The sequence below is a fragment of the Gobio gobio genome (assembly GCF_949357685.1).
Source record: "Gobio gobio genome assembly, chromosome: 25".
Classification (NCBI taxonomy): Eukaryota; Metazoa; Chordata; class Actinopteri; order Cypriniformes; family Gobionidae; genus Gobio; species Gobio gobio.
Window position 1 is genome coordinate 31,296,049 of NC_137121.1, and position 27,826 is coordinate 31,323,874.

At 37.6% G+C, this 27,826-nt stretch overlaps 1 protein-coding gene across 2 annotated transcripts in view; it reads left to right on the forward strand.

Moving 5' to 3' along the window:
* wwp2 (WW domain containing E3 ubiquitin protein ligase 2) overlaps positions 1-26,061 on the forward strand; it is an 83,543-nt gene extending 57,482 nt beyond the window's left edge. Inside the window, exons 11-24 of one of the 2 annotated variants that reach the window (XM_079809681.1) lie at positions 5,785-5,839; positions 8,450-8,531; positions 9,540-9,668; positions 12,459-12,537; positions 12,644-12,715; positions 15,962-16,050; positions 16,687-16,846; positions 18,503-18,636; positions 18,746-18,886; positions 20,714-20,834; positions 20,987-21,091; positions 21,175-21,271; positions 23,168-23,240; positions 23,344-26,061. In XM_079809681.1, the coding sequence (XP_079665807.1) occupies positions 5,785-5,839; positions 8,450-8,531; positions 9,540-9,668; positions 12,459-12,537; positions 12,644-12,715; positions 15,962-16,050; positions 16,687-16,846; positions 18,503-18,636; positions 18,746-18,886; positions 20,714-20,834; positions 20,987-21,091; positions 21,175-21,271; positions 23,168-23,240; positions 23,344-23,443 (1,437 nt within the window). In that variant the 3' untranslated portion in view covers positions 23,444-26,061. The remainder of the gene's footprint in view (positions 1-5,784; positions 5,840-8,449; positions 8,532-9,539; positions 9,669-12,458; positions 12,538-12,643; positions 12,716-15,961; positions 16,051-16,686; positions 16,847-18,502; positions 18,637-18,745; positions 18,887-20,713; positions 20,835-20,986; positions 21,092-21,174; positions 21,272-23,167; positions 23,241-23,343) is intronic. The other variant, XM_079809682.1, reaches the window with a different exon arrangement.
* Positions 26,062-27,826: the final 1,765 nt, after the last annotated feature.

Sequence of the window (27,826 nt, forward strand, 5' to 3'; positions counted from 1 at the left end):
TGCCATTCAGTAGCGATTATAGATCCGCAGTCTTTACTCTTGAGGACTGAACAGGTTCTGCTCGATCATCTTCACTCAAATGTTCTGGGTCTGATTCGGGCTCATATGGTTTTATTGACGCCGTTGTTTCTAATACTGACCAAAGCACAGCCTCCGGTAAAGGTAAGGGGCGTGACGTTTCCGACAAACGTGCACTAGGCGGTTAGCGAATCACAACACACTGGGCCAGCTAACCAATCAGAGCCCATCGTGTATTTTTGAGGGACTGGCTTCATACAACCCGGAAAGCATCAGACCGTTTTACAAGGAGGGACAGAGCAGTGTAGAATAAAGGTCAAATATATGAAAAATAAGGCAATTTTTTTTAAAACGAAGCATGAACAAATGTAACAGTGCACCCCACAAACACAGTCAAGCCTTCAAAAGAATGTGTTTTACCACCCCTTTAAAATGTTTCACAATAATACTGCTTTTGAGTGTGTGTGTATGTGTATGTATATATAAACATACATACATACATACATACATACATACATACATACATACATACATGCATACATACATACTTATACACAGGGCTCGACATTAACGCTTGTCCGGGACAAGTGGATTTTTTGAAGGGGCAAGTGAAAAAGAATTTTACTTGCCCGACGGACAAGTATCCTGAGTAAAACGTCAAAACAAAAAATAACTAAGGAATCACCAAAGTGCAATAATGATTCTGCATTCAGTTAGTGTAAGTGGAGATCGATAGTGGATAATAATAGAACTGACGTTAATAAGGTTGTGCCGTTGAGGCTCGCGCAGCCTCTCGAGGAGAAAATCGAAAACAAATGAGCGCCGCTCATACAAAGAAACTCAGTTAACATACATGGTTAAAATTGTGTAGTTTTTATATTTATTACATACAAGTAACATATTAAGCAACATCACACTAACAAGAGTGTTGTTTTTCTGAATACCATCACGACTGAAAATGACACTGATTTCATACGCCAGTTCCATAAACAATTAATTAACATTAAGTCACTTACATTTTAGACGCAATATTGACTGTTTTTGTTCTATTTCAGCAGCTAAAATAGTTCCAAACAAAGATCACAGCAGAACCGTGACGCATCTCACAGCAACAGTGTGTTACTGAATGATTCAGTGTTTTAATGAATCGGTTGAATCAAAGATTCAATGACCTATTCGTAAATGACCGCCTAATTCTTGAATGAATCAGCGTTTGAACGAATCGACTCAATGACTCGCTCATTAAGACGGTCACCTGCTGCCACCTACTGGTGGTTTAGTTTCATCTTTCCAACATTTCTTATTTGTATATTCAAAAATATTTAAAATAATCTCATAACATTATTTAATGCAGTTGTAATTTTTCAGTGTAAATGATTTAATATGATTGGTAACAGCCTATAGTGTCTTATTCTAGTTTAATTTATAGATTAAATTTAAGAATATAAAAGGAAAGCTGAAGCATAGCCTATATTTAATAAGATTATGGAAAAATTATAAAAAGGCAAAAATATCACAAATATGCATATTTAAATATGTCAAAGCTGATTGAACACTGGTGAGAATATTGCTTCAGAATAGATTATATTTACAAAAAAAATCCGGACAAGCAAATTTTTTACTCGGACAAGTGAGTGACAGATTTACTTGTCCGAAGAACAAGCGTGGGAACAGGCTTAATGGCGAGCCCTGCTTATACATATACCCACCTGTCAACACACTGCTCGCGTCACACATCATCAGCACGTTCTGTAAGGCTATGCAGAGTTGTAGATAGACGGACACATAGCGCCGCAAACAAACAGCAGCCGCCTTTTACAGTTCCTCCTGAACCAAAACAATGAGCTTATGCTGCGTTCATGCCATGTCATAACCATAATTACAAGAAGGCAACCTGTGACAGAGCTGTTCACGTCCTCAGACTCAGATGTATGCGTTTCTAGGTCAAAACTATCAACGCTGAAATTAATCTGTGCTTTGAGACGTGTGGAAATTTAACATCGTCTCTCATCTCGTGGTGCTTTGCAAACTCTGCTGTTTGCGTTCATGTGTTTTGGAGGAGGCGTGGCTTCGGAGAGCAAATTATTATTATTTTATTTTTAATTTTTTTTGGTGGAGGGGGGGATCTAATGCTCTCAAAGCTAGCTTGCTATTGCTAGCCTTCGGAATCACCTACCCTACATTAACTTAGTGATTGCTATCGGGATGTGAAGAGACTTCAACCAGCGTAAAAAAAAAAGTTTTGGATGCAAATCAACTACCCTGTCTTTTAAAGCCCAATAGAAACTAGTGAAGAGAACCCGCACACTACTTCAAAATGCAAATTTACTAGTAACATAAATAAAAAAAAGTAAAACAGTTGCTTGTGTGAATAGCATATGGTACCAAGCAAATTTGACAATTTTATGGCATATTGAATTTAGCGAAAATGAAAATAAGACTGGGATACTGTCTTTACAATGGTGCACTGTATAAACGTACTAGATGATGTAATTTTCAAAACTCAACTTTCAAAACTTTCAACTTTCATGAAGTTTTTTTTTATTTATATGTTTTGTCAGCTGAACAATTGACATGTTGTTAAACAACAGTACAATCTATTGAATGTGCTGTACTTCTATGCCTCACAGCCTCGTTTTCATTTCTGTCAAACATTAAATATGGCGCCATCCTGACTCGTGGCAGAATTAATTTGGGGGATGAACTGCTACTTTAAGAGAGAGGAAAGTTTTTATTCTGTTGCCAGTTATATGGACATTGAGCCTTCTATATCTAGTGAGTTATTCTGTTTTGTTTTCTGTCTATCTTCTTTTTTTATGTACTTGCTCACTCTCTCTTCCTTCAAGCCTTCCTTTCTCTCTCTCTCTCTCTCTCTCTCTCTCTCTCTCTCTCTCTCTCTCTCTCTCTCTCTCTCTCTCTCTCTCTCTCTCTCTCTCTGTTTCTTTGAGGGTTGGTTTGGATCTAATGGCCGTGCGGAGGGAGCGAAGATGATGTCATGCTTTTCTTTCATTTTTTTCCTACCTTTTTTAGTCATAGAAAGTGCTGAGGGTGGGGCGTACTGACACACAGTAGTTTTTAACATCCCCCTCATTTTTGACCATCTTTAGCCCAACTAAGGCATACAACTGGTAATGATTCATAAATGAAGATGTGGGCTTTCAGATACGCCTCATCCACAAGCACAACTGATGAAATAACTTGCTTGAAAAAGGACAAAACAATGGTGAAATGGCTATTGCGAGATGCCAGTTCAAACTTTGCTTAGTCAGAGCTCTTGGCTGCAACCATAGGAACGCCTCTTGAGTTTAAAATGAATGTAATGACACTGAATGTAAGAATGTAAGGCCCATAGGAAAATGGCAGAGATCTCATGATTCTTTAGTGGTCATTGCATTTTAGTGCTCTTCTCATACTAGAGGAAACGTAAAAAAAATAATAGGATTTTTGTACCAATATAGGAAAATCAACCCTTCTTTTAAAGGTGGAGCGATTAGATGTTAAAATGCTAATATACCAGCTCGATATGCAGAGACAACAATAATAAAGACTATGGGTTGATTCCCTTGAAACTGTGACTTTATGAGAGCACTCATATTCTGTTTGTTAGGGAAGTCATGGTGAGGAAATGTTGACACTGGTTTTGGAGTATTTTAAATGCACTCTTCCCTTTTTCTTTCTGAATTTTCGATCACATGTACTCTTTGTATAGGCCAGTAACTTGTGGGCATCAGGGCACGGATGCCAAGTAACGTAATCAGTGTACAGACCAAGTCAAGTCAACTTTACTTATATAGAGCTTTTTACATTGCAGACGAACACCGTGTAACATCGATAACACAGACTACCGCTGCAAGTCTACTGTTTGTTAGAGCAGGGGTTTTCAAACTGAATATGATGATCTCTTTGTGAAGGACCCCTTTCTTAATTCATATGCATAATCATGATTAAATACTAGTGCTGTCAAATCGATTAATCGCGATTTATCGCATCCAAAATAAAAGTTTGTGGTTACATAATATATATGTGTGTACTGTGTATAATTATTATGTGTATTTATATATATACACACAATAATTATACACAGTACACACACATATATTATGTAAACACAAACTTTTTGGATGTGATTAATCGCGATTAATCGATTTGACAGCACTAATAAGGATAAATATGTTATATATAAATATAACACATATATTTTTTAAATATAAATATGCATGTGTGTGTGTGTATTTATATATATATATACACACAATAATTATACACAGTACACACACATATATTATGTAAACACAAACTTTTTGGATGTGATTAATCGCGATTAATCGATTTGACAGCACTAATAAGGATAAATATGTTATATATAAATATAACACATATATTTTTTAAATATAAATATGCATGTGTGTGTGTGTATTTATATATACATAATAATTATACACAGTACACACACACATATTATGTAAACACAAACTTTTATTTTGGATATTTTATTATTGGCTGGATTCATCTATTTGACAGCACTATCATTTGAACTGTAAAAATTGTTCGAAATTTCTGGAAAAATATTTACATATACAACATTCACTGAGCCAATTGTGTGAGTTTGGATTATCTGATTAATGGTGTAGAAAATGTAAATGACATTATATGAATTGTGGAAAGAATATTCATCTGCAGATGATTAAGTACAAAACAAGTATAAACAGATGCATCCTAGAACCTGATTTTCATCAACATTTAAATGGGATTCACTTTGTGTTTTTGTTTTAAGAAAATGCTTAATGTTGTGTCCAGTTTTAAAATACACCGTTCCATACAGGAACACCATAGGGGAAAGTATTAAATGCTCCATAGGGGACCGTCTTAACGGGATAAGCTGATTAGCTGGATTTTTATAGATAAAATTGATTATTGAAAAGTAGAAATTCTCTTCCAAAAAGCACATTGGGCAATATGCATAGTTTAGCATGTATTAAAACATTTTGATTTAGCCTATGGTTTTAAAAGTCTGCTGTTCATTTTGCTTTATAATTTTGTCTTAAGTTTTTAAATCTACTCTACACATATTTATACCACATTCAGGGTATAAATTCACAAACATGCCCACAGAGTGTGTTTGTCTGTTTTTCATTTATAATTATGCCTAGAGCACACACACTGGATGGATGTTTTTGGTGCCAAACACACACACATGTGTGCACAGAATAAACACGGCCATGGAGGGTGAATAAAGGTGCTTTTGTCCGGTGGGGGGCTGGGCCATCTGGAGCGCTCATGAATGTTCACTTCAGTCCACTCAGACATCGCGCCTCCCTGTGTACTTTCACAGCTCCGCTAGAAGAGGACGGAGGCATGGGTGGGGTCAGGATTGGGCGGATGGAGACAGGGTGGGGTTTTCTAGCAGCCAGTGAGATCATTGGAACACTGCATGCGTATGTGTCAGTGTGTGTGTCTTTTTCTGCCCATGGCAGGCATGTAGCATTTGGACGGCGCTAGCTAGGCACCTCCATCAGTCTCTCTTCTGAGAGTAAGAGGCAAACTCTGTGATCTGTTGGGTTCAACATCTTCTAGAAACACCTCTTAGAATCAGCATCTTGTCTCACAGGGTTTTTTGTTTGCAGTACAACTGTAGGGAGAAGCCCATTTGTATATTCCTGCTGTTATTTGGGTTGGTAGTTTATTTGAACAGGTTTCTGTGGGTTCTGGTGTGAGGGGTATGTTGCGCAAAAACTGTCCTAACTACAGTCTGTTTGTCTCTCACAGCCGTCTGGAGCTGTAGTGGAGAATGACCCGCTCGGTGCTCTTCCTCCAGGCTGGGGTAAGTCGTCATTCATACTCTATCTTCAGGTGAGGTGTCTCTTATGAGGTCAATGTGAGCTTTTTTTTTAAAGTGTTAACTTTAGTAGTAGAGAGAGGCCTATAATCAGCAAGGCCTAAGTTGTCTTTTGTACCAGTATTTATACTTTTCTAGTACGGCATCTACTTATAAATGGTAGAATTTGGTGGATCACACAACACCATAACAAAATCGGTGGTTTACAGTTGTTGAGTGAAGTAACTTGTGACCCTGGACCACAAAACCAGTTTTGTTTTTATTGAGATTATTTATACATTACCTGAATAAATCAGCTTTCCATTGATGTATGATGTGTTAGGATAGGACAAAATTTGGCCGAGATACAACTACTTGAAAACCTGGAATCTGAGGGTGCAAAAAAATCTAAATATTGAGAAAATCACCTTTAAAGTTGTCAAAATGAAGTCCTTAACAATGCATATTACTACTAAAAATACATTTTGGATATCCTAATGATTTTTTGGCATAAAAGAAAAATGTATAATTTTGACCCATACAATGTATTGTTGGCTATTGCCACAAATATACCCGTGGGACTTATGACTGGTTTTGTGGTCCCGGGTCACATTTCATGTATTGCTTTTTACGTAACGCATATCATATTGCGATTAATAGTTTAACATAGCCCAAAACAAAAAAGAAAATAAATTTGTAACCATTTTGCTCACAAAGAAGCTGTGTACATGCATATAATAGTGAGGATTAATGTACAATCAGACACATAAACCCCAACATGAAGCTTCTCAATTATTACATGGCTACTTGCTGAATAAATAAATAAATGAGTGTGAAGTATTGTTTGGAGTTGAAATGTTTGATTCTGTGAGAAGGGGCAGTGGCGAGTGATACGATTATAGACAAGGAGACAGTTTAGTGCTAATTATGAAAAACATTTTGTGCGAGAGAGAGAGTATAATTATTACAGTCTAATGCTAACATTATCATCATCATTAAGATCACATCTTCATGTCTTCTTTTATCTTAAGCTTAAATGTATCTGTATCCTTATCTGTTGTTGAAAATCGGTTATTTCTGTCGAAATGGTGGTTTTCTTTTTTCAGAAGTATAGTAGAATTCAGGAATATAACTTTGTGAAACGGAGCTGGGGAAATCTCTGGGATGAGGGGGTTAAAGAGGGGGAAAAAGAGAGTGTTGTGTGAGCAGTAATGTGAGGGCTACTGTGTGCTCCACAAACGACTGTTAATGAAAACAAGATGTCAGACGTAGAGTGGATGAGGGGGTGAGGGGTGCTACACTAACACTTGTAGGGCAGAGTGCTCCGTCTTTTTGTGGGGAAAAGGAATTAGCCAGCAAATTTTCTCTTTTCTTTTTTGCTCTTTAAATCGTTAAGGTTTCTTTCTGTCTCTGTTCTGTTAAACCAAATCAAAAAGCTGAAGTGAAATGCGGGAAGGTATGTTGAAGCACGCGCTGGTGACATGCCCCACTGACTCGTGAGTTTTCAGTCAGCTCTGTCAGATTTGACACTGTCTTACCTATCAGCCAATGGGGAGATTAAAAGAGGATAACGTTACCATCTGTATATTTTCTCAGTATGAAAAGGAATAGTTCACCCAATCCATCAAAATGGGGGAAATTATTAGCGGGAAAAACAGATTAAATTGAGGAAATGGCACTACAGTAAAAAAAACAATGACATGAGGGTGAATAAATAATGACAGATTTAATTTTAGGTGAACAGTTCCTTTAATGAGCATGTTAATGTGAAGGCTGACTATGTGCTCAATATATCTTCTCTAAACAAATGCACCCAATAACACTATAACATCACTGTGCGTTAAACAGGAAGTTAAGTCATTTATTTATTTTTTGTAATGCATAAGTATTGCCAGGGCTGTAACCACCATTGACATTGAGGGGAACAAGTCAATGTCCCCCCGAATAATTAGAAATGGCCACATTTTTTGGTTGGACTAACAGCGCTCGTCATTGTCAGAAAGAAGGCGGGGCCTACCGTTAGTGCAATTCCAACGCGACACTTTAGTTATAGCAGTGAATGAGTGTGTCGTAAGATGTAAGTAGCTAAACATTTAATATTTGACAACTGTTTTACAATAAAAATGTTCAGCGACCAACAGTAATATCAAGTGATGCAAACTACTTTGGTGATGCACACCATTTTGAATCGAAAATCATAACTGAATTTGACGTGCGTTTTGCATTTTTACATGAATGTGAATGTGTGCATGATATTTAAATGTGTAAATATTATTTGCAAATAGTTTACTTCATAACTACAGTGGAAATGGAACGTTCTTATTTATTTTTCTTTATTTTATGAAATCCCTTTTAATCCTGTAATAATTTATTTCATTTAAATAATCCAATAAAACCAATACCCCCCCTTCCCCAGGCAAAAACAACAACAACAACAACTTTGGTTACTGATTATTGCATAACCACCTTGTCCATAACACATAGCATTTTTATCTTTGTTTCGGGCTATGACTAACGGTTAAGCTTAAAGTAAATGTGCCACCATTCTGAATGCCAAACAGCTGTACGTAATTTATGCTCAAAATGAACTACTAAATGTCCTCTCTTTTCCCTCAGAGAAACGCCAGGACAATGGGAGAGTGTACTATGTCAATCACAACACCCGAACTACGCAGTGGGAGGATCCTCGAACCCAAGGGTAATCACGTCCTCCTGTCACATGATCCGTACAGTCCATACATAGCAAGTGATCTGTAGATTCCAGTGGAGTTTGTCAGTTCATTCAGTGGGTGTTAAATAGTGTGTGTCTTGGTAAAGCGTCAGTTTACCAGTGTTGGGGAAGCGACTTTGAAAGTGCTAAGCTACAAGCAGGTCATAATTCAGTTGAGCTACAGTTAAGCTACCCTTTTGAAAATGTAGTTGGCAGTACAGGTTACTAAGGTTTTACGCTACCTATCATTAAAGCTACATTCAACACGCTTTGATCAAGGTGACTTAAGTTAGACATTGTTATTGACATCTCAAATACTGCCATATATGTCACGCCATATAATGTGCCAAAAAAAAAAAATGAACAGCTGTAATGCTACTTGTCAGACAAGTGGGCAAGAGATGGCTAAAATTGTTGCTGATTTGTTGCCTCTGGCACATTTCACCGCCCACTTGGAAGCAAAGTCGTGTTTGCAGTTTCCGAGCTGTTAAAATGAGCAGTATATCCACAAGCAAGAAAGTTTTCCAATTTCAGATTTGCCCAGACTAAATATTGCGTGACAAATGAACTGGGCTTAATTGCTATACATCAGTCAGAAAGGCCTTTTCCTGTCTAAGCGGATGGTTATTGGCCGTGCAGTGTGGATCACACTTTTGATGCCTGGCTCTTTAAAACTACTTGGAAAGCTGCATTGTTTTTAAGGTAGCAGCGTGATAGCTTTGACTAGTTGCTTACTCACCCACACTGGTATTAGTCCTTTGATAGAGACCCAATGAAAACCACACATTATCAAACTCATCCACTTAAGCTGCAAAACATTGTTTATTTGTTTGCTCATTTTTTTTATTTTTGCATTCTGTTTATTTGTACATTGCGTTTTAGATTGCACAGAAAAACAGCATGTTACTTTACATTTAAGCAAACCCCCCCCCCCCAGTCTTATGTGTGTAGTGTCCAGCAGGGTGCGCTGCTCTCACTGCCCTCCTCCATTTGCAGGATGATCCAGGAGCCGCCCCTGCCGCCCGGCTGGGAGATGAAGTACACAGCAGAGGGGGTGCGATACTTTGTGGACCACAATTCTCGCACCACCACCTTTAAAGACCCTCGACCAGGCTTTGAGTCAGGGTAAACATCACACACGCTATAGTTTAGATCGCTTGTTTTGATTGTATGTGAAGGCAGGAGGTGTTCACTGCGATAGAGAGACAGACACCCGGTAGATCAAGGACCTGATGGTGATAGGGGTTCGTGGAAGGTTCACACCCACTTCTATGGGTTTTTAAAAATATCTTGAGAGAGGAAGGCCAATACAATGTAGGTCTATGACACATAATAAAGCTCAAAATGTATATATAAACTATATGTACACTACCGTTCAAAAGTTGAACAATGAGGTTTAATTTGTTAACATTAGTTAACTACATTAGTGAATATGAACAAACGATAAACAATACAGCATTTATTCATCTTAGGTAATGTTAATTTCTACATTTACTAATACATTATTAAAATCAAAAGTTGTGTCGGTTAACATTAGTTAAAGGGATAGTTCACCCCAAAATTAAAATTTCTCCATGATTTACTCACCCTGAAGTCATCCTAGATGTATATGACATTCTTCTTTCAAACGAATACAATCAGAGTTATATTAAAGAATGTCCTGGCTAATCCAAGCTTTATAATGGCAGTGAATGGCAGTTTCTGTTTTGAAGTCCATAAAAGTGCATCAATCCATCATAAAAGTGCTCCACACGGCTCCGGGAGTTAATAATGGCCTTCTGAAGCGAAGCGATGGGTTTGTGTAAGAAAAATATCCATATTTAAAGCTTTCTAAACTGTAATCTCTAGCTTCCGCTAACTGTCGTTCTCTGGAGCGTCATACGCTGGAACGCTAGTCTCTCTTGAATGCACATATGACAGTTAGCGGAAGCTAGAGATTACAGTTTAGAAAGTTTTAAATATGGATATTTTTCTCACACAAACGCATGGCTTCGCTTCAGAAGGCCTTTATTAACCCACTGGAGCCGTGTGGAGCACTTTTATAATGGATGGATGCACTTTTTTAGGCTTCAAATTTTGGGCTGCCATTATAAAGCTTGGATTAGCCAGGACATTTTTTTAATATAACTCCAATTGTGTTTGCCTGAAAGAAGAATGTCATATACACCTAGGATGGCTTGAGAGTGAGTAAATCATGGGGTAATTTTCATTTTTGGGTGAACTATCCCTTTAATGTGTTGTGAACTAAGATGAACAAACAATGAACAATCATATTTTTTAATATTTTTGAAAAAAATATATTATTCATAGTTAGTTCATGCTAACTTATGCATGACTTATTCTTAACAAATGAGACCTTATTGTAAAGTGTTACCAATTTTTTTTAAGGATTCTCTTATGCTCACCGAGGCTGCATTTATTTAATCATAATCAATTGAAAATAGTAATATTGTGAAATTTCAATTTAAAAGAACTTATTTTAACATATTTATGAAATGTATTCCTTTTATAGCAAAGCTAAATTTTCTTGTCACATGATCACTCAATATGCTGTTTTGATGCTCAATGATCAATTATTATTGGTGCTCATTTATTAATAATGGTTCTTATTATTATCAATGTTAACTAGTTCACTAAATTTTTTATTCTGTCATCGTTTACAAGTTGTTCCAAACCTGTTTGAGTTTCTTTCTTCTGCTGAGCACAGAAGAAGATATTTTGAAGAACGTTTTGTAAGTGTTGACAGTTGCCCATGACTGCCATTGTATTTTTTTCCTTCTATGGAAGTCACTGGCTGCCGTCAACTGTCTGCTTACCAAAATCTCTATAAAATATCATCTTTTGTGAATGAAACTCATACGAGTTTGGTACAACTTGAGGGCGAGTAGATGTTCAAAAATTGTCAATATTGTTCAATATTTTTGCGGAAACCGTGGTAAAAAAATTCAGGATTCTTTGATCAATAGAAAGTTCAAAAGAACAGCATTTATTTGAAATATAAATGTTTTGTAACATTATAAACGTTTTTGCTGTCACTTTTGATCAATTAAATGCATCCTTGCTGAATATTGAAGTATTAGTTTCTTATAACAATTGTACTTGCCCCAAACCTTTGAATGGATGTTTATCACGGTTTCTACAGAATTTTAATCAGCAAAAACTGTTTTCAACATTGATAATAATAAGAAATGTCAAAATCAGCATATTAGAATGTGATTTCTGAAGGCGCATGTGAAACTGAAGACTAAACTAATGACTGCTGAGTATTCAGCTTTGCATCATTAAAATGTTTTTTTTCTTTTGCATGAATAAAACAAGGAATTGTAGTATTATTTCACAATGTTACTGTTTTTACTCTATTTTTGATCTAATAAATGCAGCCTTCAAAAACATTAAACAAGTTGAATTATTCCAAACTTTTGCTAGGGTAGTGTATCATTTGTGTATATATATACTTGCACAGAATGTTAGTGTTATTTTTTTCTTTCTTTGTTTCTCTCAGTATCTCCTTTGTTCCTTTCACGCATCTTTCTGTTGTCCTAAATATGTTTCATTCCTCAGACTTCCCCTCTCTCTAAAGCGAAGTGAAATGCCTTTTGCTTTTGTTAACGCGGCTGTGCAGCACCAGACTCCCTAAATCTGCCTTGTGTAAACCTTCTATCTGATCTGAATCCCACATTCTGTCCTGTATGATGCGTCACATTCACCCGTTTATGGAGTTTGTGTCATGGCTGACTTTATTCTGCTATTTGTAAAGTTCAGTTTATCCTGTTTTTCTTTTCATTGCTTATGTCCGTTTAAGAGCTCATGTTGATCTGAAGTCCGTGCCAGTGTCTGAAGTGCCACACTCACGGAACAAATGACATCAGAATGTTCTCATAGTGCTTTGGCTTTATTTTCTGTCTTCCTGTTTAGTTCAAGACAGGGCGGGTCTCCGGGTGCATACGACCGCAGCTTCAGGTGGAAATATCACCAGTTCCGCTTCTTATGTCATGTGAGTTTTTCAAATCACCATAGGCCTTGTGCTAGTGCAACATTTTTGTCATTTAGCATCAGCAAATTAATGTGTGGGCTATACTTTTTCTGTTCTCTTTACGCAGTCCAACGCGCTTCCAAGTCATGTGAAAATCTCTGTATCTCGACAGACTCTTTTTGAGGACTCGTTTCAACAGGTGAGTGAGTAAAGGCCAGTTCACACGGCTCAAACAAACAAATGGCCGTTGGATTTTGAATTTTATGAAAAATAAATGTCATGTTCACACTGACCCAACAAACACAGACAAACTCAACAAACAAGATATTCTCCATTTCATTTTAACAAATAAAAATAAAAGATTGCAGCTTTCAGACAAAACTTCTCGTTTTATAGTTCATTTGAGGCTGTTTTTATGATGCTGTGCAGGGCTGCTCAACTTTGGAGTGCTGACACTTCTGTTATAATCTCCAAAACGGTCTACACTGGACGCAGGCGATAGATTTTTCTTAATTTGTGTCGCAGGTTTATTGCATTATAAAGCCTTGTTTATACTTTGGCCTGGCTCCGCAGCGCGAGCTTCCACTAACTGCGTGCACTCCTCCCTGAACGGACGTGGCGTTTATACTTGACACGCTCGCCGTTGTACTATTCTTTGAAACGACAGAGGGCGACTCGGAGTAATTGTTCTATAAACCATTAGGAAACAGCGCTGAGAAGAAGTAAGGTACACGTGACAATGTTTATTTTAGTACACTTCACCAAAACCACACTACAAAAGAATTGTGTAAAACCCAGTAAACCTTGAGATAATTACTTGTGACATTAGAACAAAATATGGATAGGAGAACATGTATACAACTAAATCAGGGGTGTCCAAACTTTTTTTAAAGGGGGCCGGATTCGATATTGTGGACATACCCGGGGGCCGGTCCCTTTTCTAGCCTATTATATATATATATATATATATGACATGTTTTGTTTCTTTGAAACATGACAAATTTGACAAAAGCTTGAGCTGACAGTAGAGTAGCTTGAGATAGGACACAGGAAATGTATAGATATTTAACAATATCTGTAAAACTTTCATCAACTAAAAAGTTTTAATGGGTGAAATTTTAATATTATTACAGAGTTAGAGCTCTATTCTTATTTAAATTTAATAAGTGCTCTATTTAGATCACCACAGGTAAAACCACACTACAAAACATGCTTTTGTGACTTGGTATTTCTGTCTTTTTTCCAGTCCAAATATCTAAAAATTCTTAAATCAAGATGCTTTTACTAAGGAAAATTACATATTTTTTCTTGATTCCTGGGGGAAAAAATCTAAATGAATTGAGTTTTTGCTTGAAACAAACTAAATTATGTGCCAATGGATTAGAAAAATAATCTTCCAAAATCTTCCTTAAAGATTCCAAACAGAAACATTATTTTTCTTACCCCATTGGCAGATATTTTTGTTTGTTTTAAACAAAAACTCATTTCAATTTTATTTTATTTTCCAGAAAAAATATCTAATGTCATTTAACTTATCTCGTAACATCTTGATTTAAGAATTTTTTGATATATTTAGACTAGAAACAGGACAAAAATACTAAATGACAGCATTTTTTAGGCAAAAAGTAATACACACACACACACACACACGCATGTTTGTTTTTGTGAAATGTGAGGACATTCCATAGGCGTAATGGTTTTTATACCGTACAAACCGTATTTTCTATCCCCTTACACTGCCCCTGCCCCTAAACCTAACCCTCACAGGAGACTGTGCAGTTCACTTTCTGTGAAAAAAAACTTGTTCTGTATGATTTATAAGCATTTTGAAAAGTGAGGACATGGGTAACGTCCTCATATTTCACCCTCTTTTTGTAATACCTATGTCATACCCATGTCATTATACACATTTGTGTCCTGATATTTCACAAAAACATGCCCACACACACACACACACACACACACACACACATATATATATATATATAGAATGGTATTTAGTCTACATATAAATTCAAATGCACAAAACTGCAAGTTTATGACAAAAAAATTGTCTGCAATTTGGCCTTTATTACTCATTTAATTCATGTCTACATTACAAATGAAATAAAAATAGATATTAACCTACATTTCTGACAAATTACCATGGTTACAGGTAGTGTTACTACAGTAAATCCATGATAAATTCGAAATGCGAATTGTTGTTTGAAAATGATTTTGAATCGGCTCAGCTGATTTGCACGTTAGTGTGTTGTTGATTAAGTCAGCGCTGTTTAACTGGATTTAAATGAAATCAAATCACAGAGAGATTCAGTACCGGAGACCTCTGCGCCGAACTCGAACACTTCTCACGGGCTGTTTAGTGGGCGCGTGATCGAGACACTCAGCAGGTAAACACATTTGTTCAGAGTCAGAGCTTGCGAGTTGCGCAGAGCACAAGCAGCGCTGTTTCGTTCCGCTTTGGGCGCTGTTTCCCTGGCCTAAAATCTAGTACTGCCACCTTGCGGTGACATCGTGAAACTGCATGATTTGTAAATGATCCGTGGCGGGCCACATATAATACATTTTAATAGACGCGCTGCGGGCCGTTTGAAATTCATCCCCGGGCCACATCTGGCCCGCGGGCCGGACTTTGGACACCCCTGAACTAAATGAATGATTTCTTAATTATTTTCTCATTTCACTAAACATTTTCATATAGTTTCATGAATGATTTTGTAAAAATAAGCAATTAATTTAGACGCGCAAACAGTGCGGTGAGCTGCCCGGTTAGATTTTCCTCCAAGTCACGCATCTTCGGATGCGGAGCCGCACGTAAAGTTACAAAATTTGCCTTGCACACCGTCAAGCAAAATGGGGTCTCGTGCTCTCGACGCGCACGACCGTCCACTCTGCGATGGCCTAATTTTTGCGGCGTGCACCTTCGCACTTATGCGGATGCGTCGAGTATAAACCAAGTTTGAGCCTTGGATCACAAATTTTTTACTGTCATACTGCCCAGGGCTGCCTTTCTCAAAAGCATCATAAACCTAAGTAGACCGTAGAACCATTGCCAGCTTTTGGGGTTACCACGATGATGACGACATGCCTGCAAAACACAGTAGCGCCTGTGTAGAAGTAACAATACAATTCTGTCCCCCTAATTCATTATAATAGATCATTATGATTTTGGGTTGTACAACCTCAAATTACTTTCTTGACTGTATACAACAACTCAAAAAATGTACATTATCATTCCATTAAACCCTCTCTTACCAATTTTCTTTTTCTTTAATTTATGGCCAATATTAGATAATCAATAACGACTAGGCTAAACGGCTAATCTCCTGAGATGGACAATCAACATCACTGGAACAACACTTTCCTGAAAAAAATTACTTCCATTTTTCGAGCCCCATAGTGCAGATTGAGGTTCTAATGAGAATGTCGCCCTGTTTCCTCTCAGATCATGAATATGAAGCCGTATGACCTCCGTCGGAGGCTCTACATCATCATGAGAGGAGAGGAGGGACTGGATTACGGAGGAATAGCAAGGCAAGTTCATTGTGTGCATCTGTGGCATCTCGCTGTTCGTCATCTTCATGTTCCTGCTCGTGCTGAGTGTTTCTTGTTTTCGGGGATGCTGTGGTGTATCTTTGCTCGTTTGGTGTCTGGACCTCATAGTTGTCTTCCTGTGTCTGTGTCTGTCTCCTGTGTCCTGTCAGTGGTTTTACCCTATGGTAGGTTACGTCATGCTGTTCTACCACAGGGTAGAACCACGGACGGGATGTCTGGAGGTGTCTGCGTCGTCCTGTGGTGTGACAAAACCACCCCCACCCCCAATCATGGTCCCCTCTTTGCCCCTTTACCTTCTTTCCAAACACCCCCTGGGATCAAAAGTCAGGCCTTGGGTTCTGTTGAATTGGTTGTGATTTGATGTGTGTTTGTGCTTGTCTTCATCTTCATCACTTTATGTGGCACTGTGCACACTGTCCATCTCAGGAAATTGTATTGCATTTGTTTTATTTTTGAATAATTGTTTTGTATTCCATTTTTTCCCCCCACAAAAAGGTTCCCTTTATTATTTGTGCATTTGTCTGTAAATTTCAAGAATATTTAAATAGCTTATGACTAAAGGCGACAATACAGTGTTGTGTTACTGACTCTATTTCTCCTTGTCTCTGTCTGTAGGGAGTGGTTTTTCTTGCTGTCTCATGAGGTGTTGAACCCCATGTACTGTCTGTTTGAGTACGCCGGTAAAAACAACTACTGTCTGCAGATAAACCCTGCTTCTTCCATCAACCCCGACCACCTCACTTACTTCCGCTTCATCGGGCGCTTCATTGCCATGGTGAGAACGCCTTAAGACTATAGTAGTTTGACATTAAACTACTGAAGTTTTGTAATTTTGTATTTCTGTACATCTCTGTGTGTGTGTCTGTGTATGTCAACCTCATGGCTTGAAAATGAAATCATAGTGTTCTGATATAGTGACTGGTGTTATATTAAGATCCAGAGAGAAAAAAGCTTTTTCTCTCACACCCTTCATGAGGCCATGTTGGCCTGGCTTTAGCATTCTCAAACATATATTCTAGAGATTCTCTATCTTTCTCAACCCTTGTGTTTCTCCTATTTTGTACTTGTTCGGAACAGACTGTGTGACTCTGGGCGTCTGTGTTGTTTTTGGAGATCATTCCCAGTGCTCTGTGCTGTTACATTAAACAGTTTGCTGTATTTTACAACAAAAGCACATTTCTGTGTTTTATAAAGTCTCTCCTCTCCTCTCCTCTCCTCTCCTCTCCTCTCCTCTCCTCTCCTCTCCTCTCCTCTCCTCTCCTCTCCTCTCCTCTCCTCTCCTCTCCTCTCCTCTCCTCTCCTCTCCTCTCCTCTCCTCTCCTCTCCTCTCCTCTCCTCTCCTCTCCTCTCCTCTCCTCTCCTCTCCTCTCCTCTCCTCTCCTCTCCTCTCCTCTCCTCTCCTCTCCTCTCCTCTCCTCTCCTCTCCTCTCCTCTCCTCTCCTCTCCTCTCCTCTCCTCTCCCATCCATCTATCTATCTATCCATCCATCTCTCTATATCTATCTATCTATCTATCTCTCTCTCTCTCTATATATATATATATATATATATATATATATAAAACTGAATTTAAACCTGGTTGATGAAATTAGTTTTTAAAAGTAGAACAATTCCATGTGGTCTCTCAGTTAATGTGAGCTCATTAATGCTGCTTGCATAATAATGAACATATTTAGTAAAATCCTTTTTAAAATAGATTTAGATATCGTGACATTTTGACAGAATTGACAATTATAATTTTTTTGGGAATGTTGCAGTATTATAAATATCCATGCACATTATTATTATTATTTAAAAAGTGTTTAACAATCATAAACAAGCATTAAAGCTACACTGTGTAACTTTTTTAGCTTGTTCTTTGCTAAAAACACTTAGTTCTTTCAAAAATATATGTGCTCATTAATACATATTTACTTCTTTCAAGTAATAAAGTATTCTCGTAAGTTTATAATATGCCATTGAAAATACATACGGTAATGGGTTTGAATGCGGGTCGCCATGTTGCCCCTCCATCTTGAAAGTACATTAGCCAAAGAGGGACATACCTTTTTGCGTTTTAACTCTCGATGGCACCGTGTCGAATGTGGACGAGGTCGAACTGGAAGCCATATTAATTCTTGGACTAAATCGGCCACCGTAAGAGTTAAAACGAAATCGGAATTGAGAGGAAGATAAACTAATATTCACTGGATGGTCATATACCTTTCCACCGCTAGATGGGGGAAAATATCACACAGTGTAGCTTTAACGAAGCCTTCTCCTCTCACAACGACATGTACAGTATACCGACACAAAGGCTGGCTAATAAGGTTGTCCAATAGATGGGTTTATCTCTTGCCTAACAATTAACAATTGGCGGAAAAATTAGCTGACTTAAACAAACTAATTTTTGTTGTTTTTATGACCTTCGATCTGTGATTGGTTCTCTGCAGGCACTGTATCATGGGAAGTTCATTGACACTGGCTTCACTCTACCCTTCTACAAGCGCATGCTTAACAAGAAACCCACCCTGAAAGACCTGGAGTCCATCGACCCAGAGTTTTACAACTCCATCATGTGGGTCAAGTGAGTATCAAGACCGCAGCACATTCATTGATTTAATAAGAATGTCAATCAACACAATTCTATGACAAACTGCGCATCACATGATATCCATGCTGGTGTACGTTCACAGAGAGAATGATTTGGAAGAGTGCGGCGTGGAGCTGTACTTCGCTCAGGACATGGAGATTTTGGGCAAGGTGACGACGCACCAGCTGAAGAACGATGGAGAAAATGAGCTCGTCACTCACGACAACAAGGAGGAGTATATTGGGTACAGCTGCCCTATTAATTCCTTTGACTATAAAGGCCAATTCACAGTGCTCTGACAGATGGCAACAGACGCTTTGCCGGGTTGTGTTGGATCAGTGTGTTACCCCTGTTGGCGTCTGTCAGAGCTTGTGTTCGCCGATTGAACAGGCTGAATCGGTGCTTGTCGGGTCGTGGAATGTCTGAGAAGTGACATACTGTAATCTGGTGATTGTTGGCATCTGTTGGTGCAGTGTGAATTGGTCTTAAGTGTATTACTGGCCGTTTAACAGACACCTTTCATCCATTGAGGTGTTCCGTACATACACTAATAACAGGAACTGTCCTTAGAGATAAAGTAAATATTTTTTTTTATATCCATTTATTATTTAAAGGGGGACTTCACCGCTGGAAAAATGAATGTGTGTTTAAATTGGGTCATTTATCTAGTAGAAATTTGAAATGATTTAAGAAGTTAGTGCCTTCCTGACAGAAAATGTATTTTCGACTCCTTTGGATGAAAGACAACAACTCCCAGAATGCACTTGCTTCACTGCCTACGAGGCCACTCCCAAGCCACGCCTACCGGTTACATCACTTGCCCACCGCGGCACCACCCCAACCGTCGTGGTCATTTTTATAGTAATAAAATCATTTAGTTCAATTAGAGAACAGACTCTGGAATTAAAAACGGAACGTGTCTGCTCAATACAGCACGAGCCGAACAAGAGTCGCCGCACAGACCAGCAGCAGGAGTCAGATTTCAGTCATCAGAGAGTGAGGCGCTGACAGACCAGATGATCGCCGAAGATTTGGTTTCAAAGCGAAATGTAAAAGCGCGTATTTAAGAGAGTTTGTCATTGTACTGTTTTATTGTTGTGTTTTTCATTAAGAATAAAAGGCTAATGAACCCACAATTCAAGCAACCCGCCCCCGAATTGCTGCTAATTCTATACCGCACCTAAAATGAGCACGGCCGCCAGGCATTCATTCACGGCCTCATGGTCATTCACAGTGCAATGAATTAATTGAAAACACTCGCTTGCTCCACACCGCTCTATTATGACTGTCTGAGCGGCTGTGCGCATTTACATTCTGTGAGTGAGATCTCTCCCCTGTGGGCGGGTTGAAAACATGCGGAACAGCTCCCTCTACTGGCTGTAGTCTTTAGCTTCTCCAATGACGCAAAATGACAATATTTGCATCAGCGGAGGCTTTTTTCCAGACATAAAATACATAAATCTCTCGTCTCAGGGGGATATGAAGGGGGGAACCACGATCATTGGAATATACTACCGGGTTTCTACTGATACAAAGCTTAATGCTAGTCGCTGAAGGAGTTGAGTGTTCGAGAAACCTGTTTGAAATTATTAGCAACTCTGGCTGGTAATGCTAGTTAATTCACACTTGACTTTTAAACATTAAAGGAATACTTCTGAATAATGAAAATTCATCAAAAGTCATCATTTATTCACCCTCAAGTGGTTCCAAACTTGTATGAATTCCGTTGTTCTGCTGAACACAGAAGAAGATGTTTTGAAGAATGTCGGTAACCAAACAGCTGATGGAACCCGTTGACTTACAAAGAATGCTTTTCCCCTACTATGGACGTCAATGGGGTCCATCAACTGTTTAGTTCCAAATATTCTTCAAAATATCTTCTTCTGTGTTCAGCAGAAGAAAGAAATTATACAAGTTTGGAACAACTTAAGGGTAAGTAAATGATGACAGAAATTTTGAAAACTATCCCTTTAAGCTACAATCACCCTCATCTATTCACCTTTTTTTCTTTTTTAAAAGCACTGTTCCTTTAACACAGTGATTTTAAACTCATTGCACGTTTTTCTTGCAGTCTGCTTACTGATTGGAGGTTCACACGTGGGGTGGAGGAACAAACTAAAGCCTTCCTGGATGGCTTCAATGAGGTTGTGCCTCTGGAGTGGTTGCGTTATTTTGATGAGAAGGAGTTGGAGGTGGGTGGTATTGTTTTTTTTTTTGTTTTTTTTTTAGCAAGGACTTGACATTTAAAGACGCCTAACACTCCAATAAAAACCCTCATGTACACAAAGACACATCACTGAGAAAACAGATGTACATAACTGATTGTGATTGTTTCCTGCTCCAGCTGATGTTGTGCGGGATGCAGGAAATCGATCTGAATGACTGGCAGAAGAACACCATCTATCGGCATTACACCAAAAACAGCAAGCAAATTCACTGGTTCTGGCAGGTAATTCACAGGTTCGGTCGTGCGTGTTTTTATGCAGTCACGGCAACTCCCCCGGTTTCCTGATTTTATTGTGTGTCACACAGGTCGTAAAGGAAATGGACAATGAAAAGAGAATTCGCCTTCTGCAGTTCGTCACAGGAACTTGTCGACTTCCGGTTGGAGGTTTTGCAGAACTCATAGGTACATTTATAATATCTTGATAACACTATTTGCCATAATAATAACAACACATTAATTCAATCATTTTGCCCTACAGACAGTTTTCATATAATATGAAATTACTGCATGCTATCAAAATCTCAAATATGGAGCATTTAATGTTGGTTTCTTTGGCCTTATTGTTTTGATTACTTGGTGGTTTAGAGGAGGAGGATTTACAACCTTTTGGTTGATAAGCTGAACAATATTGATGAACGAAAAGGGAAAAGTTTGAAAGTCCACGAATAGGGCCTTAAACAGAGTCAGTGAAAGGAGGTGTTTAACCTTCCGAAAATGTTGATCGTTAACCTCAGGAAGTTTAACTAAGTATCATGAGCTAAAGCTGTCTTCACATGCTATCGAAAATGTCCTAATTGCCACAAGCTCGTCGCAGTCAAGTGCTTGGTTGTCAGAAAGAACAGGAATCATAAAAGACACCAGGTTTATTCTTGCAAATTTATTGGGAAAATCTTATTAAAGACAGAATGATATTTAGTGTCCCGTCCATATAAACGTTCACAGTGCAATGGTATCTGAGATAGCTTGCTGATAATTCTGGAATTTCAGTCAAATAGTTTATAATATATATTAGTGCTGGATAAAAATGAATCGTGATAATCGCATCCAAAATAAAAGTATGTGTTTACATAATATATATGTGCGATGTATGTATAAATACACACACATGCATGTATATATTTAAGAAAAATTTTATATTTTTATTTAAAAATTATATTTATATTTAAGATGAATTATGTATACAGATGCAAGTATTTCTTAAATATATACATGCGTGTGTGTGCATTTATATATACATAATAATTATACACAGTACACACACAAATATTATGTAAACAAACTTTTATTTTGGATGCGATTTAATCACAATACATTTTTTCCCCAGCACTTATATTTTCGCTGTGTATAAAATCAAATTTTTGCTGTGTTTATGACAATTACGTTGAAATATTAAGAGGGCAAGAACATTACTCTTTTGGCTGTTGATCTGGCACTCTTTCAATTTCAGGTGACTTTTGGAGGAACAGTCTGTAATTACTGAAAGTGTTTATGATACATTTATGACTTCAGACTACACATTTTCCGCTGTACCACCCACCTATTGCCTCGAGAGTCCTGTAAGCCGTCTCACATGTTATATTATAATTAAATATGCTCTACTTGAACCACAAGACATGGTGATGTATCTGTTGTGGAACAAACTAATTAAGAATAGTGAGAGTGAAGTGACACGTGGCCATGTAAGGGGGCATTTGTGCTCTGCATTTAACCCATCCAAGTGCACACACAGTAGTGAAACACACACACACACACCATGAACACACACCCAGAGCAGTGGACAGCCATATTGCTGCAGCTCCCAGGGAGCAGTTGGGGTTTCGGTGCCTTGCTCAAGGGTCTCACCTCAGTCGCGGGATTGAGGGTGGAGGAGAGCGCTGGTTATACACTTCCCCCACCGACAATTCCTGCCGGACCTGAGACTCGAACCTGCAAATTTCGGGTTACAAGTCCGACTATCTAACCATTGGGCCACGACTGCCCCGAATAGCAGTCACGGTAGCAGTGTCCTCCCCTCCTCCATGTTTTAAGTTTATGGTCCGCCCAACTCAAAATGATCCCAGTGGCAAATACGACTCGAGAGAGCATTCATATCCAATTTTTAACTTGGAAACTCGTATTTACAATAAATCCGATAGCATGTGAAGGCAGCATAAATACAGTGTGTTATACAATTAAATGAAAACCAAGTCTTTCCACCGTCTTTACATATGACCTGAAGTCTGTCCACATTGTACATATTCAATGTTTAGAAGTGTAAATATTTCTAATAGTTTATTATTTTATGGCCTCATTGTCTAGGAAGTAACGGGCCACAAAAATTTTGCATTGACAAAGTGGGGAAGGAAACATGGCTGCCTAGAAGTCACACTTGGTGAGATTCAAATGTTCAACCTAAATCTGAAAAATAATAGAAATGAAACCTTTTCATAGAACTGTTTTGTGACTTATTTATCCCTCCTGCCTTACATTTTCAGCTTTAACCGTCTGGATCTGCCACCCTATAAGAACCTGGAACAGCTCAGAGAAAAACTTCTGTTTGCTATCGAGGAAACTGAGGGATTCGGACAAGAGTGACAAGACGCATGCAATCTCAGCATGGAAAGGACAGGACCAAGAAATGATTAACCAGTTTCTTGTGACTAGGCCATTAATACCACTAATGTGGACTGAACGGGACAGACTGTTGAAGAGACTGGCAACAGATTTACAGTTCAATTACTAGCTTACCTAAAAAGGAAAACTCACCCTCATGTCATTGCAAACTGCTATACACAGTTATTTTTCCTGTGCAACAGAAAAGAAGGATTTTGTGGAATGGTCACGATGAACTATTGTGTGGAAAAGAGCTGTGTGGTGATTCTTCAGATTTCACCTTTTGTGATCCTCAAAACTAATAACAGCATGCTGGTTTGGAATGACATGAGGATGGGTAAAACAAAAGTGAGTTTCATTTTTTGTTGAACTATTCCTTTAAACAGCAGAGCAGAAACACAGATGGACCAGCAGGGGATAAATCATTTGTTCGAATGTAATATTTCATTTGGTCACTTCTGGGAATGATAACTTCACCTTACATTTCTATGCAGAGAAAGCAATGCAAATCATGACACCGTTCACTGCAAGATTTTTAAATTGCCTAAATCAAAATGTGATCAATCCTGATTTTCAGTGTGAGCTGAAATTCTCAACCTCCTTGTAATGCAGCATTCAACACAGAAATATTGCTACTACTAATAAAATAAACAGCAGCAAATATCATGGGCCGCATAGCTGGAGCTCATGTGTCATATCAGTGTATATGGGCTAGCTAGAGGACCACTGAGAGAAAATAATTGTTTTAAAGAGATTGACCAGACGTGATTTCATTATTTTGTGACATGCCATGCTACACTGTACATAGTTAAAATAAAATCCAGTTATGGACTGTGAAAACATTTTGGATTGAAATCCTTTTTAAACAAAGTGACTTATTAGGTAAAGAAACAAAACTCTTTCAGGTGTACATCTTAAGGTTTCTTTTTCTAAAGGACAACCCGTAGTTAAAGGAGCCTCATTTTGGAACACAACATGTATTCATTTTGACCATTAATGATGTTTTATGAGGTCTGTCCTTGTATGACTTAAAATAATTAAATAATAATTTAAAACAAATTATGTATCCAATTATTGGTATTTTGGCAAAAGTTTGATAAGTCGCGAAAGAGAACTGACAGGATGCTGTGCGCAACACGGACAAGCATGTAACCTTTGTCTTCGATTGCATGCGGCCAACACAGAAATATATCAAAATGCCAAGTCAAGTATTCACATAAACACAGTAGATGTAAGCACTGTGTGCGTTCACTCTCTCTCTCTGTCACACACACACACAAGAAGAGGATTTATGCTATAATTTGATAACTGAACCTCACAGCCCTGCACAATTATTTCCATATTTCAACTTATTGTTTGCTGCATATGTTTGTTTTTAGTTGTCTATGGACATAATAATAACTACTGTTGAAATCTTATTAAAATGTTTTTTAATAATGATATTATTAAACCATTTTTTTTTAAATGTGGCTCTTTTGGAAAAATGCATTAACCAAAAATGAAAAAAGAATGTCTCTTTGGTCAAAAAAAGTTTCCCGACCCCTGGTCTAAGTGGTGTCCGCAGAATAATATAGGGTTCATAGACAATTGGAAAACCTTTTGGGGCAGATCTGACGTGTTAAAAAGAGATGGTATCCATCCCTCCTGGGGTGGTGCCGCTCTTCTCCCTAGTAATTTGGCACATGGTCTTAGAGTTGAACCTTGACCAACTGGGGCCCGGGTCAGGAAGCAGACGGACTGGCTTAACCGACCGTCTGCTAGCTCTCACGTAGACACATAGAGACTCTTTCAGTTAGATATCATCTCATAGAGACTGTGCCTGTTCCCCAAATTGGTAAATACAAAAAACTCCCAAATCCATTTATGGGTAAAATTTTTTTATAGTAACACTTTACAATATGGTTGTATTAGTTAACATTAGTTAATGCATTAGTTAACATGAACTAACCATGAACAACACCTCTGTTCAGCATTAGTTCATCTTTGTTAACGTTAGTTAATACAAATACAGCTGTTCATGATTTGTTCATGTTAGTTCGCAGTGCACTAACTAATCTTAAGATTTTAATAATGTTGAAATTAACAAAGATAAATACATGCTTTACAAGTGCAGTTCATTATGAGTTCATGTTAACGAATGTTGTTAACTAATGAACCTTATTGTAAAGTGTTGCCAATTTAATTGATGTTCAACAAATAAAAAAAGATATAATAGAGATGAACAAATGATAAAGCTTGGGTTGCTGAATATTCAATCCTTTTCCTCAAAAGCACTTATTGTTAATGATATGATTACAGATCATAACCTTGATGTTTTGTGTTTGACAGAAATCTGGCTAAAACCTGACGACTACATCACTTTACTTTAAATGAGTCCACCCCCTAAGATTATTGTTATAAACATGAGCCTCGTCTGAAAGGCAAAGGTTGCTGTAATTTATAATAATATCTTAAGTATTACTGAGAAGTCTAGTTTCAAATATAATTCCTTTGAAGTTTTGGTGCTTTATGTAACGTTATGTAGTGTAATTGATAAATCCCTTTTGACATTTGTGCTGGCTACGGTATACAGACCACCAGAGCACAATACAGACTTTATCAAAGAATTTGCTGGTTTTCTATCAGAGTTAGTTCTGGCTGCAGATCTTGGCATTTACAGACATTCTAAACTCTATTGGAGTTAGGCAACATGTGTCAGGACCCACTCACCGCCATAATCATACTTTAGATCTAATATTGTCACATGGAAGAAATGTTGATGACGTTGAAATTCTGCAGCAGAGCGATGACATCTCAGATCATTACCTAGTATCGTGTATACTCCATTTAGCAAAGGCTGCAAAGCGACTTCTCTTTTACCACTAAAGATTGCTTTATAAATAATAATCTTCCCGATCAGTTTAATCTCCTCAGCATCCCAGATAGCTTAGAAGAACTCGTTGTTGCAACATAAACTATTGACTCTCTCTTTTCCAGCACTTTAGACACAGTTGCTCCTTTGTGAAGATTAAAGAAAATAGTCCAATGCCGTGGTACAAAGAGCACACTCTGGCCCTTAAAAGAGCAGCCAGAAAAATGGAGCACAGATGGAAGGAAATAAAACTAGAGGTTTTTCGCATTTCATGGAAAGAGAGCATGATTGCATACATAAAGGCCTAGATTGGTTTATTTTTTACTCTCTTAGAAGAAAACAAACACAACCTTGGGTATTTATTTGATACAGTGGCTAAATTAACAAGAAATAAAGCTTCAATTTCAGATGTTTCCAAACAACACAGCAGTAATGACTTTTATGAATTTCTTTACTTGCAAGATTGATACCATTAGAGACAAAACCATGTAACCGTCTACTATAGTATCACATCAGACATTGTGCTATATACCCCATGAAGAACAATTTCATTCATTCTTTACTATAGGAGAGGAAGAATTGTCTAAACTTGTTAAATCATCAAAATCAACATGATGTATGTTAGACCCCATACTGACTAAGCTACTGAAAGAGATGCTTCCAGAAGGTATAGATCCTCTTCTTAATATTAACTAATTATTGTCATTAAAGGATACGTACCAAAAACTTTTAAGCTAGCTGTTATTAAACCTCTTATTTAAAAAGTGCAACTTAATCCTACAGAATTAGTTAATTACAGAGCAATCTTGAATCTCCCTTTTTTGTCAAAAATACTAGGCCATGTCTTCACAACTGTGTTCATTTTTTGGAAAGAAATGGTACATGTGATTATTTCCAGTCAGGATTTAGACCATATCATAGTATTGAGACTGCTCTCATTAGAGTTGCAAATGATTTGCTCTAATCATTTGATTATGGTTTTATCTCTCTATTACACTGTAAACCCTAACGCTCAAAATGATTAATTGGTTTGAGTATGAAAGAAAAAAAAATTAGTTCAGTTAAATTAACCCTCATGAGTATTTTGAACTTTATTTTTCTTTTGAGTTCACAGCACTGACATATTTCAAGTAAACTGAACTGTTTCGTTGTTTTGAGTTGTATGAACAAATTTCCTTAAGTAAAATAAAAAACTTAAGTTTAACTGAAACTGAGCTGGGATTTTTTATTTCCCAGCATGCTTTGCTATCAAAATGTTGGATAACTCAGTACTTAGGAGCAATTAACATGCATGAGGACTACAAACTCAAAACATGATAGTTCTGCTTACTTAAAATTGGGAATTCAAAAAATTTGATGTAACTGATTACCTAAAATTCTTTTGTTAGCCCAACTTATTCCGGTTTACAGTATAGTGTTACTCAATCTTAGTGCTGCATTTGATACTATCGACAACAACATTCTTTTGAATAGACTCGAACATTGTTGGCATTAGTGGAATTTCATTGGCATGG